This window comes from Felis catus, chromosome F1 (genome assembly GCF_018350175.1).
Source record: "Felis catus isolate Fca126 chromosome F1, F.catus_Fca126_mat1.0, whole genome shotgun sequence".
NCBI classification, from domain to species: Eukaryota; Metazoa; Chordata; class Mammalia; order Carnivora; family Felidae; genus Felis; species Felis catus.
In genome coordinates this window covers 20,608,698-20,631,567 of record NC_058384.1, presented here as the reverse complement: position 1 = coordinate 20,631,567, position 22,870 = coordinate 20,608,698, and the positions used below count along the sequence as shown (strand labels likewise).

The following is a 22,870-nucleotide window of genomic DNA, read 5'->3' as shown; positions in this document are numbered from 1 at the left end:
TAAAATAATACCAGCAATAATAATCTGAAATGGAGCTCTGAGAGCCCGATTCTTTCTCTCATTTTGATTTACCTTTTAATTTCTTTGTTTTCTAATACAGACTTTAAAAAAAAATAAATTACTAAGTGACTATGAAAAAGTTACTTCTGGTTTACACAACTTCAAATCAAGATATGCAGGGGCACCTGGGTGGCTCAGCCGGTTAAGCGTCCGACTTCGGCTCAGGTCATGATCTCACGGTCTGTGAGTTCGAGCCCCGTGTCGGGCTCTGGGCTGACAGCTCAGAGCCTGGAGCCTGCTTCAGATTCTGTGTCTCCCTCTCTCTCTGACCCTCCCCCGTTCATGCTCTGTCTCAAAAATAAATAAACATTAAAAAAAAAAAAAAACCAAATCGAGATATGCAAACTTCAGGTGGTCTGTAGTGAGGAAGTGAGAGGACCTCAAACCCCAAGGTAAACAATACAGCAGCCAGGGATGCAGACTGTACTAGATTTTTGCTGGACAGAGGACTATTTTCTGATAGTAAAACAAATGTGAATATGTACTATTGAACAGACTGAAAATTTCTATTCATATAAAATTTGCAGTGACTTTTGAATTCCAGGGGTTCTGGGTTGGAAAAGCATAAAAAGCACTTGGTCAGGTATTAGAAGTCTTAAGGCCAAGGAAACTACTGTACTGTTCCCGGAGCCTGGAAAGGAAGACAACACTGGCCGATGTATTTGATGTGCGTAACTTACATGCAACACTGATAGAGGGGGGCAAGAATGCTTCTCTCATCCAGTGACGGGTTCCCAAAGCTGAAAATTAAATTAAAACTTAGTGAATTAGTTAGTGGCACCAGTTCCCCGCTTAGCATCAGGGCCAGAGCAAATTCTCTAAGAAAACCCAAATGTGATCCTAGATAATTTCATGCTCCCACGGCTCAAATCACTTAAATTAAAAATAAACAGGGCATGACCAATTAGACATGGGATCCCTAACAGCCTGTACCGCAGTATCTAACAACAAACGCGCTCATTTACAAGGCTCCTCTCTTCTAGAAGCCAGCTACGGCAAGGTGCTGAGGCATAACCACATAACACAGGGTGGAGCCCGGGGACCAAAGGGAGGGCCTGAAGACCCCGAAACCTAGAAAGGCTTTAAGGGCGGGAAGAGAAATAAACGCTAGTCACATGATTCCCACTTGCTCTACTTCAAATCACCAATCAGAACAGAGCTGGCTCATCTATTCCTACAAGCAGATGGCCAGATTCAGACAGGAGAAGCTGCTCGGAAGGCTGACAGTGATTCCAAGCAGATGTAAAAATGATCTTAGCAGTAATTCAGAATGAATGAGAAGTGGTTCTGGAAAAACCCACTCTGTGCTAGAAGCTCACCCTAACAGCCTGGAAGGTCTGGCGGCCCTCAGCACAGCGCAGGCCCTCAGATGATAAATGGCAAAGACGGAGTGCCTGGGGGGCTCAGTCGGTTAAGTGTCTGACTCTTGATTTTGGCTCAGGTCCACGATCTCACGGTTCATGAGATCGAGCCCCACATCGGGCTCTAAGCTGACAATGCAAAGCCTGCTTGGGATTCTCTCTCTGCCCCCCCTCCTGCTCTCTCTCTCTCCCTCTCCCTCAAAATAAACATTAAAAAAGGAGAAAAAAAAAAAAAAGGAACTGCTCTTCTCATGATCATAAAAAGTCTGGGCCTAGACTGCCATAAATGAAGCAAAACATCCTATCGAACAAATTAATTCTTTAAACCGCATGACCCTTTGGACAGAATCAACTTAAGAGTAATTAAATTTCATGTTCTATTAAATATGTATTTCTCAAGACTCGAAACCTCGTCAAGGAAGAGTGACACAAGCAGCGAGCGAAAAATCAAAGACCCTGTTGTCCCGCAGTCTGTGTCGAGAATCACAGTCTTTGCCTCCTAGGGAAAAACCCCACTTCTCCACTTTTTTAAAGCCCTCAGACCCCTGAGGGTGGAGGGCGTACAGATGGAAGGATGGGCGCCAAGGGCGAAGACCCTGACCGAAAACGGGAAGGACGCCTTCTGGCGACCGCGTTCCGGACGTTTTCCAGGGCACCCGCGAACGCGCCCTTGTACACGCAGAATCCCCAAACTGACGAGGACAGCCGCGTGGCCCTACCTTTTGGCATTATCGAGAAGGATGAGCATGCTGGCTCCTTCGTCGTCTTGAAAACTCTCATAGTGATGGCGATCAGCGTTGCCGATCAGGTAATCGAAGACTGCGGTGTCGATGATGTCCAGGAGGCGCGGGCCGGAGTCGTAAGGGGACGTTTTCTTCACGGCGTCGCAGTAGCTCTCGTCGTACTCCCACCTGGAGGCGAGGGGCACCGCCGGGAGTATTTACCGGGCGCCCGCGCTCTACCTGGCACCGTGTCAAACACAGAGAAGAGACGTCCCCGCCTGGCGGGCTGCCCCCAACCCTCACCTCCCACCCCTGTGTGGTCCTGGACGGAAGCCCCGGCTCCTACACGGCGCGGCGGCTGGCCGGGCACAGGCCAGAACGAGGTGGCGGCCCGGCCACAGGAGCACGCACCTGGCCAGTTTGCCCTCTCGGTAAGTCCTGCCCCACGGGTGTCGGTGTTTCTGCAGAGGCCACACATCCGGAAGCCACAGCGTGACAGACCCCTCCATTGTGTCTCCGTCGGCACAAGCTGGCTCCGTTTCTCGACAGTAGTAACACTTCCCGTAGAAACAAGTATTATTTCCTAAAGCGGAGAAAGGAGCCAAATACACTTAAGGAAGAAAAGAAGACTCCAAGTTCTCCCCGACGATGTCAAAGGGAGCAGCTAAGGGAACAAATACTGTGAGAACAATGATCCTGAATGATATTTCAACATCGATTTATTTTCTATACAGGTAATAAAGGCACACGGTGAGAAAACAACGTCGGAAGGCACAAAAGGACGTATCTGAAACAGTTCCTTGCCCTCTGTGTCCCTGCTAGCCAGTCCCTCTCCCAGGAGTCAAGTGGTGTCACAAGGATCTTTCCGAACTCACTTTAAGCAAAGAAAAGTCATGCCCTCTTCTCTTCGGTCAGGGCCGACACTGGCCGGAGCGCCCAGGGGAGGGGGAGTGGGCCTGCACGGGGTCAGGCTATGGGCTGGGAGTCTGGGTACATGGGGGTGGGAGTGGGGTGTAGCACAAATAAATACACTGAGGATAATGGGAACCAGGGTTCTCAGATGGAGAAGGGAGATTAACACACAGAAAGGGAGAAAACCAGAATAAATCTTGTGGTGTTGAATTAGAATTGGAACTCCTGGTTTGAGAGCTTTAACACACAGGCATAGAAAAACACACAGATGTTTGTGAGTGTATACGTGCATATTTACACAGACGTGTGTGTGTACACAGCTTTCCAACCTCTGCCCCTCAAGAGAAAACCTGGAAACGATAATAAGCAGGCAGTAATGAGCACACTTGGCACTCCCATACTAGTTTCTAAATACCATTTTACTACTATCTTAAAAGGACCAAGGGCTCCTTGGAGAAACAGGTGACTCTAGGGTGGGGGCAGGGAAAGTACGAGACGGATCTGGGTCCTGTTGCTGTACCAGGTGTAAGGAAGCACTCAGAGAATGATGGGGACATTCCAAAACCCGCTGGTCAAATCTGGGACAGTTGGAGCATCAAAGAAGTAACAACAAATTATAACTCTGAGTAAATTAAGAGTCTGAGAGTTCATAGTAATGTCAACAAATAACTAAATCAATGTTGGTTACCGGGGGAAGAGTTCTGCCCTTTAACAGAATGGAGACTATTAAGTCTAGAAAGAATGATAAAATTAGCAAATAACTATTTGACAACTATCACAGTAGTAACTGATTCAGGCAAGAATTATCAATGAATGTCAAACAAAACTGGTGGGTAAAAGTTCGATGAGGATAGAATATTTACAGTTCTAGAGCACCTCACAATAAAGTACTCAATAATTGTTAATTTTTTTAATGTTTTTTTTCAACGTTTTTATTTATTTTTGGGACAGAGAGAGACAGAGCATGAACGGGGGAGGGGCAGAGAGAGAGGGAGACACAGAATCGGAAACAGGCTCCAGGCTCCGAGCCATCAGCCCAGAGCCCGACGCGGGGCTCAAACTCACGGACCGCGAGATCGTGACCTGGCTGAAGTCGGACGCTTAACCGACTGCGCCACCCAGGCGCCCCAATAATTGTTAATAAGTATAAAATACTAACTTTACACTGGAGGAAGCTTACAGATGCCTACCATCAAGTGATAAAAGTTAACATCACCGGGGCGCCTGGGTGGTTCAGTCGGTTAAGTGTCCAACTTGGGTTAGGTCATGATCTCACGGTTCGTGAGTTCAAACCCTACCTCTGGCTCTCTGCTGTCAGCGCAGAGCCTGCTTGGGATCCTCTATCCCCCTCTCTCTGCCCCACTCACTCATGTTTTCTCTCTCTGTTCTCTCAAAAATAAACATTAAAAAAGTTAACCTCACCTGTAATGGGGCACAGCAACAAATCTACATCATGTGCCTCCTGATATGATGTACCGAGAAGAGCACAATAGCACTTCTCTGGTATTCCCACCCAAACTTTTAAATCATGAGGAAATATCAGACAAACTCAAATTAAGAGATACTCTATAGGAACACCTAGGTGGCTCAGTCAGTTAAATGTCTGGCTCTTGATCTTAGCTCAGGTCATGATCTCAGGGTTCGTGAGTTCAAACCCCGCAGTGGGCTCTGCGTTGGAGATTCTCTCTCTTTCTCTGTCCCTCTCCAGCTCGTGTGCGTGGGTGCTCCCTCTCAAAACAAATAAACAAACGTTAAAAAAAGAGAGAGATTCTATAAAGTCACTGGCCTGCACTGCTACCAAATGTTCAAAGTCATGAAAAAACAAGGAGAGTGAAGCTAAAATGACAACTAACACAACACACGATCCTAGACGGAGTTCTGGACATTACAGGGAAAGTGGCGAAATGTGAACAAGGTCTGTGTGTTAGACGCTGATGCCACATCAACGGCAAATAATCTCCTGATGTTGCCGACTGAATGCAGCTGTGAGGGAGGGTGTTCTGGTGCTTGGGAAATACTGAAGTCCTCATTCACTAGCGTATTCATGTCTGCACCCTATTCTCCAATGGTTGAAAACTGTTTAAGGAATCTGGGGGACTCTGGACCATCTCTGCAACCTTTGTATAAATCTAAAATTATTTCAAAATAACAAGTTTAGGGGCACCGGGGTGGCTCAGTTGGCTAGGTGTCTGACTCTTGACTTCAGCTCGGGTCATGATCTCATGCTTTGTGAGTTCGAGCCCCACATCAGGCTCTGTGCTGAGCGTGCAGAGCCTGCTGGGGATTGTCTCTCTCTCCCTCTCTGACCCTGCCCCACTTGCTCTCCTTCTCTCTCTCAAAATAAATAAACTTAAAACAAAATTATTAAAAAGTAAATAAATAAAAAGTTTAGGGGCACTTGGGTGGCTCAGTCAGTTGAGCGTCCGACTTCGGCTCAGGTCATGATCTCGCGGTCCGTGAGTCTGAGCCCCGCGTCAGGCTCCGCGCTGACAGCTCAGAGCCTGGAGACTGCTTCGGATTCTGTGTCTCCCTCTCTCTCTGCCGCTCCCCTGCTGGCACGCGCTCTCTCTCTCTCTCCCTCTCTCTTTCAAAAATAAGTAAACATTAAAGAAAATATTTTTAAAAAGTTTAAAAAACCAAATCTAAAAGGTAAGTGATGTTTTCTTGGCCCTCCATCGCTATTAAATATAGCCATCAAATGAGCTAATTTCCTCCATGTAACCCCTTCACATACTCCTTGAATGACTGTTCACGTTCTCACGCACACGTATCCCTAAAGAGATGGGCAGCAATCAAACGTTCTGGTAACTCCAGCCCCCAGCACAGCACACACTCCATAGAAATAAAACCACTCCACGCCCACCCACAAAGCTGATTATATCACTCTTGTACCTTAAAAACATTTCTAGGTAAAGAATAGTTGAATTAATTGAACAATATACCACATATGTAATGTTTATAATTATAAAAATATAAACTTATAAATTTAACTGGATCCCATCAGAAATACGAGCAGATCAGGGCACCTAGGTGGCTCAGCTGGTTAAGCGTCCGACTCTTGATTTTGGCTCAGGCCATGATCTCACGGTTCATGAGATCAAGCCCCGTGTTGGACTCTGTGCTGGCAGCCTGGAGCCTGCATGGGGTTCTCTCCGTCCTTCTCCCTGCCCCTCCCCCACTTGCACGCTCATGCTCACTTGTGTGCTCTTCTCTCTCCAAACAAAACAAAACAAAACAAAACAAAACAAAACAAATACCAACAGATCTTTTAGAGGGTAACTGGATAAGACGATTTTTAAGGTAATAAGGAAAAAGAAAAAAACTATTAGCAAACTCTTAAAATAAATCTCAAAGAGTGGGACTAACCCTCTCAAAACATACCATGACACCTCAATAATTAAACCACAGATCAACTCATGAACAGACAGGAGCAGAACAGGAAGTCCAGAAACTGAAACACATACAAACGAAAATTTATTTCAGGGGGAAAAAGACCACCGCTGTAGTAAGCTGGGATAACTACTGGGACAAGTGACAGCCATCCAGAAAAATGACACAAACAGTTGGGGCCATACTTCATCCACACACCAGGGTAAATTCGAACTATGTCAAAAAGTTAAATGTGAAAAATAAAACTATAAAAGTACTTAAAATTAAAAAGGCGGAATTCTCCCATCATCTTCGAGCAAGCAAGGCTAACTATGATTCAAAATCAGAAAATCTGTAAGAAAAGATGGATCGATCACATTCAAAACAAACAAAAAATTTCTATAACGCAAAATGACACCATAAGCAAAGTCAAAAAAAAGAACTGGGAAAAATATTTGTATCTCGTATCACAAAGGGCTGTCTTCCCTATGTATGAGCTCCGATAATTTGGTAAGAGCAGTGGCAGAGCTGAAAATGAGCAAAGGATACACAAAGACAGGTAAAAGAAAATACAAACGGCTCTTAAACAAATGAAAAGATGATACATCTGAAAGACACAAAAGCCAAAGCTCGGTCACATGCTGTTGCTGATGCTAATGGAAAAGAGGGGTTCTCACGCATCACTACTGGGAACGTAAACTGGTTAACATCCGTGTAAAAGTACATGTGCCCTTTGACCCGGCGCTTTCGCTTCTGGATATATTTGATCATGTATGAAGTTATACATGTGTACATATTAATTCTGGGCAACACTGGTTGTAAAAAAAATACCGGAACTTGTATGTCCAATAAAGGTCTGCTTCAATGAGTCATGGCAGATCCATACAACAGAGCACTGTACAGCTGGCAAAACAACAAAAGAATGAAGAAGCTCTTTATATGATAATAGATTTCTAAGACATAGTAGGTAAAAGAAGAAGATGCAAAAGTACGTACAGTATGACGTATGTATTATAAAGTGGCAGAGTTAAATAAAAATATACATTCGTATTTGATACAAAAAAGCACATAAAGAAATTACTAACAGAGATGACCACTGGGAGGAAGGAGAAGGAATGGAGAGATGAGGGGGAAACTTTTCTTATAATCTTCCTAATACTTTTTAAAAATTCTGAGTTGTGTGAATGTCTTACTGATTCAAAAAATTTTTTAAAAACAAGCAGAACACTGCAGCAAAGCCTGCTTGCCTCTATGGCAAAACCCAAACTCCTGAGTTTGCTAAGACCTTTTGTAACCGAATGGAGTATGGTGTACTGGCTGAGTGCGAAGTAGGGTCACGTTTCTGGGATTAAAATATGGACCGCAATTAGACGTGAGACTTAGACGTCATTAGACGTGAGACTTTGGGCAGGTAATCTCACCTCTCTGAGCTTCCTCTGCAAAATGGACAGAGCAGCCCTCTTCCACTGGGTTGTGAAAAGCAAACAGGATAACCCACAGTCATGCTCACCACGGAGCCTGACACCATGTCAGAGACCAATCAATGCCATCTACTTGTTATTAATAATCTGCTCTCCAATCTACCTTTCCAGACTTCAATATCCCTGTTCACTGCCACGAACCTAGGCTCTGAATCTTTTACTATTTCCTGGATGCATCAAGCTTTTACAACTGGTTTTCTGATCAGCTTCGTCTCCATGTTCTCCTTGAATGAACCTGTAATCATCAAATCTATACTTCCGGTCCACACTTCTCTCCTAGGCTGTAGACTTCAGCACCTAAATGACCGGTCAACATTTACCCCTGGATGTTCCTGTCAAGGTAAGATTTTGTACCAAATTCCACTGTGCAGAACTGTAATTCTTGGGACACCGGCTGGGTATTCTACAATTCAACTCAGTTCTGACACTATCTACCCAGAGACAGCACCAGACTCCAAAAGTTAAAGTCTCAGTCCCACAAGAACGCAAACTTGTGCAGCCACTCTGGAAAACGGTATGGAGGTTCCTCAAAAAACTAAAAATAGAACTACCCTATGACCCAGCAATTGCATTTCTAGGCATTTATCCAAGGGATACAGCTGTGCTGTTTCAAAGGGACACATGCACCCCCATGTTTACAGCAGCACTATCAACAATAGCCAAAGTATGGAAAAAGCCCAAATGTCCATCAATGGATGAATGGATAAAGAAGATGTGGTGTGTGTATACACACACACACACACACACACACACACACACACACACATATATATTCACACACACACACACACACATATATATTCACACACAACACACACACACACACACATATATATTCACACACACACACACACACACACACACACACACACACATATATATTCACACACACACACACACACACATATATTCACACACAACACACACACACACACACATATATATTCACACACACACACACACACACACACACACACACACACACACAATGGAATATTACTCGGCAATCAAAAAGAATGAAATCTTAAAAAAAAAAAGAATGAAATCTTGCCATTTGCAACTATGCGGATGGAACTAGAGAGTATTATGCTAAGTCAAATTAGTCAGAGAAAGACAAATATCACATGTCTTCACTCATATGAGGACTTTAAGACACAGACAGATGAACACAAGGGAAGGGAAACAAAAATAATATAAAAACAGGGAGGGGGACAAAACATAAGAGACTCTTAAATATGGAGAACAGAGGATTACTGGAGGGGTTGTGGGAGGGGGGATGGGCTAAATGGGTAAGGGGATTAAGGAATCTACTCCTGAAATCATTGTTGTACTATATGCTAACTAATTTGGATGTAAATTTAAAAAATAAAATTAGAAATAAAAAAATAAATAAGAAAGATTAAGGGAGCCTGGCTGGCTCAGTTTGTACAGCATGTGACATCTTGATCTTGGGGTTGTAAGTTCAAGCTCCATACTGGGTATAGAGAATACTTAAAAATATAATCTCAAAAAAGTAAAATAAATAAAATAAAATTAGAAAGATTAAAAAGGGGAAAAAAAGTCTTAGTCCCACAAGACTGTGCTCCAATTCACACGCCAGTTGTAAGTCTAGGTGGTCACCTGGGCTTCTCACGGACTGGCTTAAAACTCAAGAGGTTTCTATAAGCCCTTCCTGGGGTCTGACTAATTTGCTAGGGCAGAAGAATATACACTGCGGAAAGGACAGTCTCTTCCATGAATGCTGTTGGGAGAACTAGACAGCCACATGCAGAAGAATGAAACTGGACCACTTCCTTTTACCATACACAAAATTAACTCAAAATGGATTAAAGACTTGAACCTAAGACCTGAAACCATAAAATGCCTAGAAGAACAGGAGGAGAAGAACATATAGGCAGTAAGCTCCCTGACATCGGTCTGGGTGATGATTTTTTTTGGATCTGACACCAAAAGCAAAAGCAACAAAAGCGAAAATGAACAAATGGGACTACATCAAACTAAAAGCTTCTGCACAGCAAAAGAAACCATCAACAAAATGAAAAGGGGCTGATATCCAAAATAAATAAAGAACTCTTACAATTCAATAGCAAAAAAACAAACCGATTTTAAAAAGTGAGAAGATCTGAATCAACAGCTTTCCAAAGAAGACATATAAGTGGCCAACAGTACACGAAAGGTATTTCACCAATCAACAAAACTAAAATGCAACCAAGAGAATGGGAGAAGACATTTGCTAATGACATCTCTGATAAAGGGTTAATACCCCAAATTGATAAAGAACTTAACAAAATCAACACCCAAAAAACAATCCAGTGAAGAAATGGGCAAAAGACATGAATAGACATTTTTCCAACGGAGACATCCAGATGGCTAACAGACACATGAAAAGATGCTCCACATCACTTATCATCAAGGAAAATACAAATCAAAACCACAATGAGATACCACCTCACACCTGTCAGAATGGCTAAAAAGAACAACTCAGGAAACAACATGTTGGTGAGGATGTGGAGAAAGGGGAACACTTTTGCACTGCTGGTGGGAATGCACACTGGTGCAGCCCTGCTGGAAAACAGGATGGAGGTTCCTCAAAAAGTTAAAGTAGAACTACCCTACGATCCTGCAACTGCACTACCAGGTATTTACCCAAAGGATTCAAAAATACAGATTTGAAGGGGCACATGCACCATCCCATTGTTTACAGCAGTGCTATCAACAATAGCCCAACTATGGAAAGAGCCCGAGTGCCCATCAACTGATGAATGGATAGAGAAGATGTGGTATACATACGCAACAGAATATTAGTCAGCCATCAAAAAGAATGAAATCTTGCCATTTGCAACGATGCGGATGGAGCTAGAGTGAAGTCAGTCAGAGAAAGACAAATACCATGTGACTTCACTCATATGTGGAATTTAAGAAACAAAACACACAAACATATGGGAGGACGAAAAAAAGAGAGAGGAAACAAACCGTAAGAGATTCTTAAAGATAGAGAACAAACTGAGGGTTGATGGAGGGAGGTGGGTGGGGAATGGGCTAGATGAGTGACGCGTACTAAGGAGGGCACCTGTGATGAGCACTGGGTGTTGTATCTAAGTGACGAATCACTAAATTGTACTCCTGAAACCAATATCGCACTGTATGTTAACTAACTAAAATCCAAATGGAAATCTGAAAAGGGGAGCCTGGGTGGCTCAGCCAGTTGAGCATCTGACTCTTGACTTCAGCTCAAGTCATGATCTCATGGTTGTGAGACTGAGCCTGGTGTTGGGCTCCATGCTGGGTGTAAAGCCTGCTTACAATCCTCTCTCCTCCCTCTGCACCACCCACCCCCGCCACCATTCATGTTCTCTCCCTCTCTCAAAAGAATTTTTTAAAAAGAAAAAAGGTGTTTCACATCATTAATCACGAGAGAAATGCAAATCAAAACCACAATGAGATATCATCTCACACCTGTTAGAATAGGTATAATCAAAAGACAAAGTGTTGGTGAGGATACGGAGCAAAGGGAACCCTTGTGTACTGGGTGGGAATGTGAACTGATGTAGCCACCACGGTAAACACTATGGAGGTTTCTCAAAAAATTAAAAAATGGAACTAACATATGATCTAACAATTCTGAGTATTTACTGGAAAAAAAAACCCCACCAACTTGAGGGGTTGGCGCCTCAGCGTTCCCTGTGGCATTATTTACAATAGCCAAGATACGGAAACAACCTAAGTGTCCACCGATGAATGACTACTGCTGTATGTGTATGTATATGTGTGTGTGTGTGTGTGTGTGTGTATATATATATATATGTATACATGTATATATGTATATGTATATATACATATATATATGTATACATATGTATATATGTGTGCATATGTATATATGTATATACGTACATATACACATATGCATATGTGTATATGTACGTATATACGTACATATACATATATGTATATGTGTATATATGTATATACGCATATACATACACACACACACACACACACACAAAAAATGAAATATTATTTGGCCATAAAAAAATAAGAATGAAATCTTGCCATTTGCAACAACATGGATGGACTTTGAGGGCATTATGCTAAATGAAAGAAGCCAGACAGAGAGAGACAAATACCATCTGATCTCACTTACGTGTAGAATCTAAAAGCAAAACCAAAAAACAATCCAAAACTAAGTTCTCAGATACAGAGAACAGACTGGTAGTTGCCAGAGGCGGTGGGGTATACAGTGGGCGAAATGGAATAAAGTGGGTCGAAAGGTACAAACTTCCAGTTATGAAATAGGTTGTTCCTGGGGGTGTAAAGCACAGCATGGCGACTATAGGTAATAATACTACAATGAAACTTGCTAAGCGAATAGTTCTTAAAAGTCCTCACCACAAGAAAAAATTCTGTAACTACGTACGGCGATGGATGTTAACTAGACATTGTGGTGATAAAATGTGAAGCCACTGCGATGTATACCTGAAACTAACATAAATGTTGTATGCCAATTATAGCTCAATAAAAAAAAAAAAATTCCTGGAGAGGCTCATAGGAAAGCGGTTAACTCACTAGACTACTGGTTTATTACAAAGGATACAAAGCAAAAACCTGATGGAGATAAACAGGGCAAGGTTTCCAACAAAGGAGCTTCTGTCCTCATGGGGCCCGGCCAGTGGCATATGGAAGCATTCTGGTTCACTAATCTGGAAACTCCCAAATCCCATACTGCTGGCATTTTCATGGAGGGCTTTCTCAGAGAGGAACGGTCAATTATTAACTCTATTGTCAACACCCCTCTCCTCCCTGGAGAATGGGAGGTGGACGGTGGGGTGGTGGTGAAAATTCCAAGTTTCCAATTGTGGCTTGTCTCTTTGGTGACGAGCTCCCGTCCAGGAGGCATCCGGAAGCCCACGTGGCGTCACCTCAAGAGAACAAGAGACACCCCTGTGCTGTCATTGCTTAGGAATTCACCAGGGTTTTAGGAGTTCTGTGCAGGCACTGGGGGCAGAGCCAAATATACCTATTTCTTATTATTTCACACAAGGAAATGAAATGTCCAAAATTTGATTCACTGTCTTCCTCCTCTTCACCTCCCCAGGTCTGCTCCTTTGCATACATTCCTACGACAGCTAACGGCTTTGTTATACCCTGAGTCATCCAATCCAGGAACTTGGGAGTCATTCTTAATTTTTCCTTCTCTCAATTGTCCCACTCAGCCCAAATGTTCACAAATCCGTTCCATTTTAATTCTCGAGTGTCTCTTAACTCTTCCTCTCTGCCGTCCTTACTCCGGTTCTGGCTCGTACCACACACGCGGTTCGCACACAGCCTCTATGTGCTCTCATCGCTCATCTCATCCCCTTCCCAACCTCATCCCCATCCTCCACGAAGCCGCCGCAGTTGGGTTTCCAAAATTCCATTCTGATCTTCCCGTGCTCCAGCTTTTTTAACGGCCTCCCACTGCCTAGGCAAAACGTCGCCACTTCTAAGCCTGGTGCGCAAGGCCCTTCAGTGACATCGTTTGGATCACCTGCCTTCCCCCCTCACCGGCACCACACCCCCCTTCACTCTAGCTAAATTACACAGTCTCCAGAGCTTGCCACAGGCTTCTCTCACTTCTCGTCACCTTGTCCATGCACCGCCCGCCACTTGGAACACGGTTAACTCAGGGAGCCCGTGCACCGGATGGGAACAAAATTACATTTTATTTTCATTAGCTTCTATCTGAAACTTAGCATTTCCGTCAGTTAAGATGGCAGGGAGCAAACCAGGGTGGTATTAGCATCACCTGTGACTTTTTCACAGAAGAAATTAGACTTTTTGTATCATATTAGCACTGTTGCAGACAGCCCAAAGTATCATTCATACACAGTCTGAGATTATGATTATGATCTTGTTATTTCGTGTGTTAAGTAATAACAAAGCACATACTAGTATATCACAAACTTGCTTTTTCTAATTTTTGATAACAAAACTATATTTCAATTATTATTGGTTTCATATAGAATTCTATGTATCCTAATTTATGTATTTAAAAACATTATTTTGAGAAAAGCTCCTCTCTAGCACGCCAAGAGTCTATAGTACAGAAAAGGTTAGAGTCCGGACACCCAGGATGTGCCTTCCCACTCTGCCTTCCTGGAGGATTGCTATTCTCCCTATAAGACTTGAATGAAATACCACCTTCGCTATCGAACTGTCACCTTGACCCTCACATCTGCCCTTCCCTTCCACACACTCACAGGCCCTCTGTACGTGTCTGGCTTCCTTGTTAGACGAAACTCCTGGAAGACAGGAAGGTGTTATTCATTTTTGTATATTCAGCACCTGGTTCAGAGCCTACCACACAGAAGTGAAACAGAATTTTGTTGAAAGAATGTCATTTTTTATTTTTTTATTTTTGAAAAATTTTTTTTCAACGTTTATTTATTTTTTGGGGGACAGAGAGAGACAGAGCATGAATGGGGGAGGGGCAGAGAGAGAGGGAGACACAGAATCGGAAACAGGCTCCAGGCTCCGAGCCATCAGCCCAGAGCCTGACGCGGGGCTCGAACTCACGGACCGCGAGATCGTGACCTGGCTGAAGTCGGACGCTTAACCGACTGCGCCACCCAGGCGCCCCAAGAATGTCATTTTTTAAATGTTCATTTTTGAGAGAAAGAGAGACAGCGGGGAGGGGCAGAGAGAGAGTGGGAGACCCAGAATCCAAAGCAGGCTCCAGGCTCTGAGCTGTCAGCACACAGCCCGATGCGGGGCTCACAGCTTGTGTCACAAGCTGCGAGATCATGACCTGAGCCAAAGTCAGAAGCTTAACCGACTGAGCCACCCAGGCACCCCTGAAAGACTGTAAAAGAATATAAGCGGATGAAATATTTGAGAGTCTGAAAATCCGGGTCTGAGTCCTGGCTAACAAGTAGTAGCTATGTGACTTTGGGGAAGTCCTCTAATTCCTTCGAGCCTCTTTCTCAGGTGTGAAATATAGGTACATCTCCCTTACTTACTGCATTCTTTTGTCAACACGATCAAAATAAGGTTAACTGTGTAAGTGCTTTGTTGAGCTGCAAGGGTCACATAGAACTTAGTTGTTATTATATGAAATTATCTCAACATATTTTTAAAAATTGTGGTAAGGTCAGCTCATTATTTAAAATCTACCTCCAGCCAAATCCGTCTACCTGCTGCTACGGATTTGAATGTTTCTGTACCCCCAAGTTCATATGTTGAACCCCTAATCCCCAGTGTGCTGGCATTTGAAGGTGGGACTTCCAGGAGGAGCCCTCATGATGGGGTTCACGCCCTCGTAAGAAGAGACAGCAGAGATGATTCCTCTCTCATTCTCTCTGCCGTGTGAGGACACAGCAAGACGGTGGCTGACTATAAACCAGGAAGAGTGTCCTCACCAGAACCCAACTGTGCCGGCACCCTCATCTCGGACTTCCAGCCTCCACGACTGGGAGAAATAAATCTCCACTGTTTAAGCCACGTGGTCCATGAGATCTTCCGGCAGCGCCCACTGAGACGCTGCTCTGTGCTGAGGGTGCGTCCAGAAGCTCATTCCCCAAGTGTGCCAACCCCACGCGCTGGCCTGTCTCTATGCCCTCGCTCCGTTCTTCCTTTCTGTTACTTCGCCTGATGCCCAGCGAAGACGCTGCCTGGGTGGCTCCTACCGATGCTTCAATACTCAGTCTCAGTGACAATAACCTCCTCTACAAACCTTTTCCTGGCCTCTCCCTCTCCCACCCCTCACACCGTGTCTGAGAGTTAACCTTCTGTGAGTCTCCAGAGAGCAGAGGCTCTGGCCTATTCTTGACCTCCTCTCATCCAGCAGGAACTTGTGTTTGCCTGAGCATAAAATTGGACAGGCAAAGATGATTAGAAAATATATGAAACAAATCATGACACTGTGTGTTTTTGCTTATTTGTAAGAACAGTGTAGCTTGGCCTTCTATGTTTAAATTCTGAATGATGAATCTGTCATAAGCCCTTTAAATACTCAATTTCACCTCATTGGAAATATAAATCCATTCATTCTAGCCAAGCAAGCTGAAATTCATCTCACAATGCTGTTTTGATAGTCATATCATAATGCAGAGCACTGTGTCATTGAAAATGTCACCACGATGAGGCTGAAACAAGAGCCCCCAGCACCTCTGAATCCCTCCCGTTCTCACTGTGCCCACAAGGAGAAGTGGAGTGAGAATTTAGCTCAGAGTCCTCACCCTGGAGTGAGAAGACGGAGAACGGAGACCAGAGGGACCACAGCCAGTTCCAAGCACAGTGAGTTATACGCTGACCCTTTCAGAGCAGAAGGCAGCGGTGATCTTTCAGGCCCACACGCAACCCTACAAGGGCATTTCTGACCCTCTTACAGGCTTGCCTTAGGGTTTCCTCAATTCTAAGGAGATCGTTCCCAAGAAAGGACATGTATAGGAAAAACACCTCCAAGTCAATAATACACATTCAGGCTAAAATTTAAGTTTGAGATTTACTTTGAGATCAAGCAGAAGGAAAAGAAGTTATCACCTGCTTACACTATCAGTAAACTATGTCACTTCCTACTTCACAGACACAACAAAGCACACATCAGGGAAAACTTTCGCTTTCTGGCCACCTGCCGTCAGATCCATTTCCCCCAGTGACCTGAGAACAAGTTACCTGATTTGGTTTTGTGCTCCCTTGAGTTCTTCAGTTCCTGAAAGTCACAAACCAGCTTGCGCCATGATAGTTAATAACTTATTAACTACTCGTCTATTTAAATGTCCTCTATAATCTTCTTACCTACGGTTAGGAAGGTGCTCAACAGCTGCTCCGTGGCAACAGGCTTGATCTCTGTCCGCAGATTAACAAATCTGCCAACCACTAAGGGCGCTCGGCGGAAACCCAGGATCCTGGTTTGGGAGGTTGAAGAACAGAAGAGAAAAATCTGTGGGGGTGTATTTGACAAAGTAGTCTTAAAAAGATATTGTTGTTTCATAGGTAAATGTATATATTTTGAAGATTTTATTTGTAAGTAATCTCTACCCCCAACATGGGATCGAACTCATGACCCCAAGTTCAAGGATCGCACGCTCTACTGACTGGGCCAGTCCAGTGCCCCTGCGGGTCAGTCTATTTTAAAGGTACATATATTTATGAGCTTAATATCAAGATGTAGGTCATTTATTTTAATATGTACTTCAGCAAAAGGGATAAGGCAAATCTGGCCAAATGTGGACAATTGCTAAATCGGGGAAATAGATACACGGGTTCATTATACCGTTCTAATTTGTTAGAAATTTTTCATAATAAAAAATTTTAAATAAATTTTAACAAAGCATTAAAAAATGGGCTTAAATCCATACATAGGTTCAAAGCTTTGGGTAAAACAGCACACTGGCAGGAAACTATCAGATTAATCTGAAGGATTAACCCATAGGACTACTTAAATACAGATACATGCGAAGGTAACTTCTCTCTAATGGTCTAAAGTATAACCTTATGGTTGAGCAAAATCATTTTTTAAAAAATGAAATTTACCGGCAAAAAAATACTCACTGAAGAAAGTTGGAGGGGCAGGACTTGGAACACACAGAATCGTTATGATGAAGAAAATAAAGATCACCCATAATTCCACAGCCCAGAAATAACTATTGGACTTTTGGCATATGAGCATTTTTTCCTTTACACACACATATAAAAACATACACACTCTTGTGTATATACACAATGGAGATTATACTATACCCAATTTTGTATCCTGCTTTGCATTCATCATTATATCATGAGCCTTTTCTCATGTCATTATAAAACTTTTAAAAACAGCTGTGTAGGGGAGCCTGGGGTGGCTCAGTCGGTTAAGTGTCCAACTTCAGCTCAGGTCATGATCTCACAGTTTGTGGGTTCGAGCCCCGCATCAGGCTCTGTGCTGACAGCTCGGAGCCTGGGGCCTGTTTCGGATTCTGTGTCTCCCTCCCTCTCGGCCCCTCCCCCACTCGCACTCTGTCTCTGTCTCTCTCAAAAATAAATATTGAAAAAAATTTTCTTAAATAGCTGCGTAAATAAAGAATCCACTGTTCGGGGTTGCTGACTGACTCTGTCTTAATCTTAGAAAAGCCGCAAAAGCAAGTTAATCAACTGAGGTGTCAAAATAACAAACATCGAGAGGACCTCCCAAGGCCAGAGAAGGTGGTCAAATCCTAACGTAATGGAGAAATAGCAACCCAGAGCAGAGACGTGTCGGGAGCCATGGATGGGAAAGAAGAGTTGGAAAGTACTTTTCCTCCCTGCTGACCAGTGCCAGGCCAAAGAACAGCAGCCAGTTTAGCGCGGAGGGGCCACGTCACAGTGGCAGTTAACAAAACGGGTGGGGGTACTGGCTAGAGAATAACTTGCAGGCTTCGAGGTAGGGAAGGACTTTTAAATACAAGGCCCCCAAAGCACAAGTCATGAATTGGAGCATTAGTGTAGTTAATTAACACCAAAGGCAGTGATTTCTGCACAAAGACAACTTCACTTGAAGTTAACACATGGGCGGTTGTGCTGTGAAAAGGTAAGGAGACGTTCAATTTTGCTAATAACCGGGGAAAAACAAAAATAAGTAACAATGATGTACCACTTTATTTGACTGGATCAACACAAATTAGTGTGTTGGATGCTATGAAGTACTGGTATAGATATGGGAAGAAGATCTTCACGCACGGCTGGTGTCCATCAGCAGGGAAACAGGAAGGGGTTTGGGAATGAAGAAAATGGAAACAAATGAGGTCTTGGAAAGACTGATTCCAGAATGTCATTTAGTGAGAAGCAGGATTTACCTAACTCTCTACTGCTAGGTCTTAAAAGAGGCAGTGAAAATTCATGGCGTTGTGAACAAACATTTATTTAACCTTTTCCGTATCACTGGATGTTTGGATTGCTACCAGTTTTTCACTACTGAAAACGCTCCAGCTAAGATCGTGGGTATATATCTTTGAATTTCATTACTTCTCCATGGTACTTCCTAGAAGTACCTTCCTAGAAATATCTTAGATAATTGCGTGAAAAGGTAGTTATGTTACTCATCCAAAGAATAGGAACATTAAGGTTTCTGATACATGCCAGAGTTCCTAAAAAGAAAAACTGAACCGATTTAACAATGCCACAAGCTGCGTATGAATCTCAATCCATTCCTGCCAATAAAGTATTACCCTCTTAAAAAAAAATACTGGCCATTTTCAGCAGAAGAAAGTAGTATCCCATGGTTTCAACTGGATTTTTTTTTTAAGTTTATTTATTTATTTTGAGAGAGAAAGAGACAGTACAAGTTGGGGAGGGGCAGAGAAAGAGGGAAAGAGAGAGAATCCCAAGCAGGCTTTGCATGGCCAGTGCAGGGCTCAATGCAGGGCTCGAACCCATGAAGCCACGAGATCATGACCTGAGCTGAGACTGAGTCGGACGCTTAACCGACTAAGCCACTCAGTGCCCTTCAACTGGACTTGCTGTTACTGGTGAGGATGACCCCCTGCCATATTTCTATTCAGTCAACTGTGTCCTTAGACCATTTTCTATTAGGGTTTTAGCACATATTTGGATTTGTATAAACATTTATAATATTAAGGCTATTAATGCTTAGATTACATGAGGTTCAAGTATTATCTCCTAGTTTGATTTTAAATTTTGTTTGATGTTTCCTGACATATGAGTTAACTTTATTTAGCTGAGTCTACCGAATAGCTTTTCCTTTGCGATTTTTCAATTATTGCTTTTGTGCCTAGAAAATCCTTCGTAATCCAGAAAAAGACAAAAGTCCATCTTTGTTTTCTTCTGGTTTCCTTTACACATTCGTTTAAAAAATACCGTGAATATTTCTTTTAAAGTCTGTCAACATGCCCTGAAGAGGGGCGCCTGGGTAGCTCAGTCAGTTAAGCATCCGGCTCTCAGTTTTGGCTCAAGTCACGATCTCGCGGTTAGTGCGTTTGAGCCCCGTGCTGGGCTCTGTGCTGACAGCTCAGAGTCTGGAGCCTGCTTTGGATTCTGTGTCTCCCTCTCTCTCTGCCCCTCCCCTGCTTATGCTCTGTCTCTCTCTCTCTCTCTCTCTCTCAAAAGTAAATAAACATAAAAAAAAAAAAAAAAAAAAAAAGCCCTGAGGAAAGAGCTGATCAGAAGAACAAGTGAGATACAGGCAGTTCAGTTACAATACTCCTACACTAAGCTACCTGCTGAAAAAAATACTAATTTTCCTAGTTAGCTTATACATTTAGAATTTACATCTATTTTTCTTTTAGAATTATTCTGGTTATTGAAGCCATGCGTTTTTTGTATGAAGGACCATAAAATTCATGATATGTGTCATGCTGTGTGCTTCTAGCATATGGGGATAAGTCAGTATTACCTACTTTAAACAAAAATAAGACAAAAAACCGGTACCGTCAGGTCTAATTAACAATCAATTCAATTCAGGGACTTGAGTTCCAACTCTGGTTTTCATCCTGCCCTCTTATTGACCAAGAACACCTGCGCTCAGGACGACAGGAGGCATACCAGAATGAAGTGATCTTAACAAGCGTGGAGTGACGATATTTACCCTGGTATTCCTAGAACCACCCAGATTATGAGGGCCTCATACAAATTTAACAGACTCTGTCGGTCGGCTATCTAAAGTAGGTACCAAGTCAAAGCCGTTAGCGTTGCTCCCTTTAGAAGGAGGCCTCGAGCCCTCTCCAAGATATTTTTACAAGGAAACAAAACAAACGTAGCCCTCCATGATGGCACGTACCTGTCCAAATGAAAGGCTGCTACCTCTGCATTGTGTCGATCATAGCCAGCATACGGCTCCCCTTCTACCACATAGTCTCGGTTATACCTGCAGAGTGAGTGGGAGGCACACATGGAGACGTGAATTACATCAGCACCAGAGGAGACAGCACAACAGAAACTTCAGCAGGCCTGATTCTGCTCCGCAGACACGTTCGCAGTCAAAGCTGAGAAGAGCTGTGGATTAGGACAAATCTCCGGTGGGTAGGGTGAAGATAAAGTAGAGAAGGAAACTGGAATTCTCTCCTTGCCTCAGCAATCCTTCTATGAATAAAACACGGAAGAGGTTATTTCTACCCCTCTGAAATACTTTCAGTGTAGTTTAAGTAACACTGCAAGGTCATTTTCTGGAAGGCAAGGACCATCTCTGTATCTCTAGCACAATGTTAAGCCTATAGTTGGTGCTTAATAAACGCTTACTAAAACGTTTACTAGGCTGAACTAAAGAAACGAAGGGAAACGTACAACTAAAATGTCTCTTTACCGGAAGGACTATGGCAAGGCTTGTAAGAGAAGTTTAAATTTCTTGGGGAAAAAACCGGTCTGGATGTGCCTCAGCTTTTGTTGAGGAGCAGGCAAAGGTGCGTATGAAAAGCGTTGTTGGAACAACCATCCTCTTTTTCTTTTTAGGTTTATGATGACGTGTGGAGGGAATACTGGCCTGGCACGAGAGCTACATATACAGTTCTGTCATTACCTTCTGGGTAACCTTCAACAAAACCAGTCTCTTCTCTGGGTCTTAGATTCTTCATCTACAATGTATGAGGGGCCGGACCAGAAGGCAATTTCCAAGATATCATTCATCGCAAATTCCATTCTGATGATTTTACATCACATGCATGACATAAACAAAGGATAATAAAAGCTAGAATATTTCTTTCGACTAATCATAAAAAAAGATACCATTTAACTGTTAACTAGGAAGAAAGGGACACTAAATTCACCTATAACCTCTACTGTTTGCATGCATTTCCTGAATCAAAAGGCCTATTTATTAGGCTTTACGGGCAATAGTAAGATAGAAATGAATGGAGACTGAAGCAGAGTGGAGCTGTTCCACCGAGGACACTTGCATCGGGGAAGTGGGAAACACTGCGATAAAAAGCAGTGAACTTCAACATAAATGACCTTGGAATCTAAAGGGAAACCATATCCACAAAACACATTCTCCAGGCAAAGTACGGAACATACACGTCAGAAGACAGCCGTGCGTCACCACCCGGTTGGAGGCCAGTTTCTTCTTGGCCTGGTCAAAATACTCACGTGTAGTTCTTACGTTTCTAGTGTCAAGCATTATTCAGGCTACTTAGGATTATACGGCTACCTCCCAAATGAGTCTCCATTTTTAAACAGAACTGCAGTAAAAGCTGACACTCCTCAAGCGCTTCTCTCCCCACTATAGCCGCAGGCCGTCCGTACAGCCGGGGGGACAGTCCTGGAATACTTTCTTTGCTGGGGCCCCAGCGGGGCCTCCACACGCAGGGAGGTACGTGCAGTCCACTCCTCCCAGTGAAACGTTAGAGAGCTTTCCAATACATGGAAAGGCTGCTCTAAGTGAAATGTAAAACCCTAGAGGAATCCAGAAACATCGGGGGTGGCCTGGAGCGGAAGGGAGGGAAAGAAAAGGGAAAGGAGTAAGAATCACAGAGCTGCCTGCAGAGTCAGGAGGTCTGAATCCCTGGCTCACGTTTCGGCTGTGCGAAACACAGCAAGCCAGAACTCCGCGTCTCACCCGTCAAATGAGCAGTTGGACTGGGCGTTCTCCGAGGTCCCTGCCAGCACTTCCTAGGACCACTCACTCACTTCTACCCACTCTTAGGCTCCTGCCACCTTGTTGCTTTCCCACCAGAACTGCAGCCTTCGCCCAGGGAAAGCCAATTTACTTCCAGAATGGGTAGAGCTACACTGAAAAAAAAAAAAAAATCACGTTTCTAACGTAAGGCAAAATGTGCAATAAAAGCATCACTGTCTTCCCATAAATTGCATCCACCGCACACGTGTCCTATCTCTGACAGAAGGACATGGCCAACCAGGCTCCGGAAGTGCGGAAACCACAAGTGGCTGTTAAAGAAAGGTGCGTGTGTCGCCTTAGCAGCAGGGGCGCAGAGCCTCCTCTCAGCAGAGAGTGATCCATCTTAAGTCACTGACAGAGCAGCAAAATTCATAGAGTAACTGCCAATAAATCACTCCTATCCTT

At 43.5% G+C, this 22,870-nt stretch overlaps 1 protein-coding gene across 8 annotated transcripts in view; it reads right to left on the bottom strand.

Annotated features, from left to right (window-relative positions):
• The window catches only part of FAM20B (FAM20B glycosaminoglycan xylosylkinase), a 44,294-nt gene that overhangs the window by 4,345 nt on the left and 17,079 nt on the right, over positions 1-22,870 (bottom strand). For all 8 annotated transcript variants that reach the window (XM_023247306.2, XM_045048879.1, XM_045048880.1 and 5 more), the window contains 5 exons: positions 20,636-20,722; positions 16,681-16,790; positions 2,555-2,726; positions 2,141-2,332; positions 741-800 (listed from right to left, as the gene is read on the bottom strand). In XM_023247306.2, the coding sequence (XP_023103074.1) occupies positions 741-800; positions 2,141-2,332; positions 2,555-2,726; positions 16,681-16,790; positions 20,636-20,722 (621 nt within the window). The remainder of the gene's footprint in view (positions 1-740; positions 801-2,140; positions 2,333-2,554; positions 2,727-16,680; positions 16,791-20,635; positions 20,723-22,870) is intronic.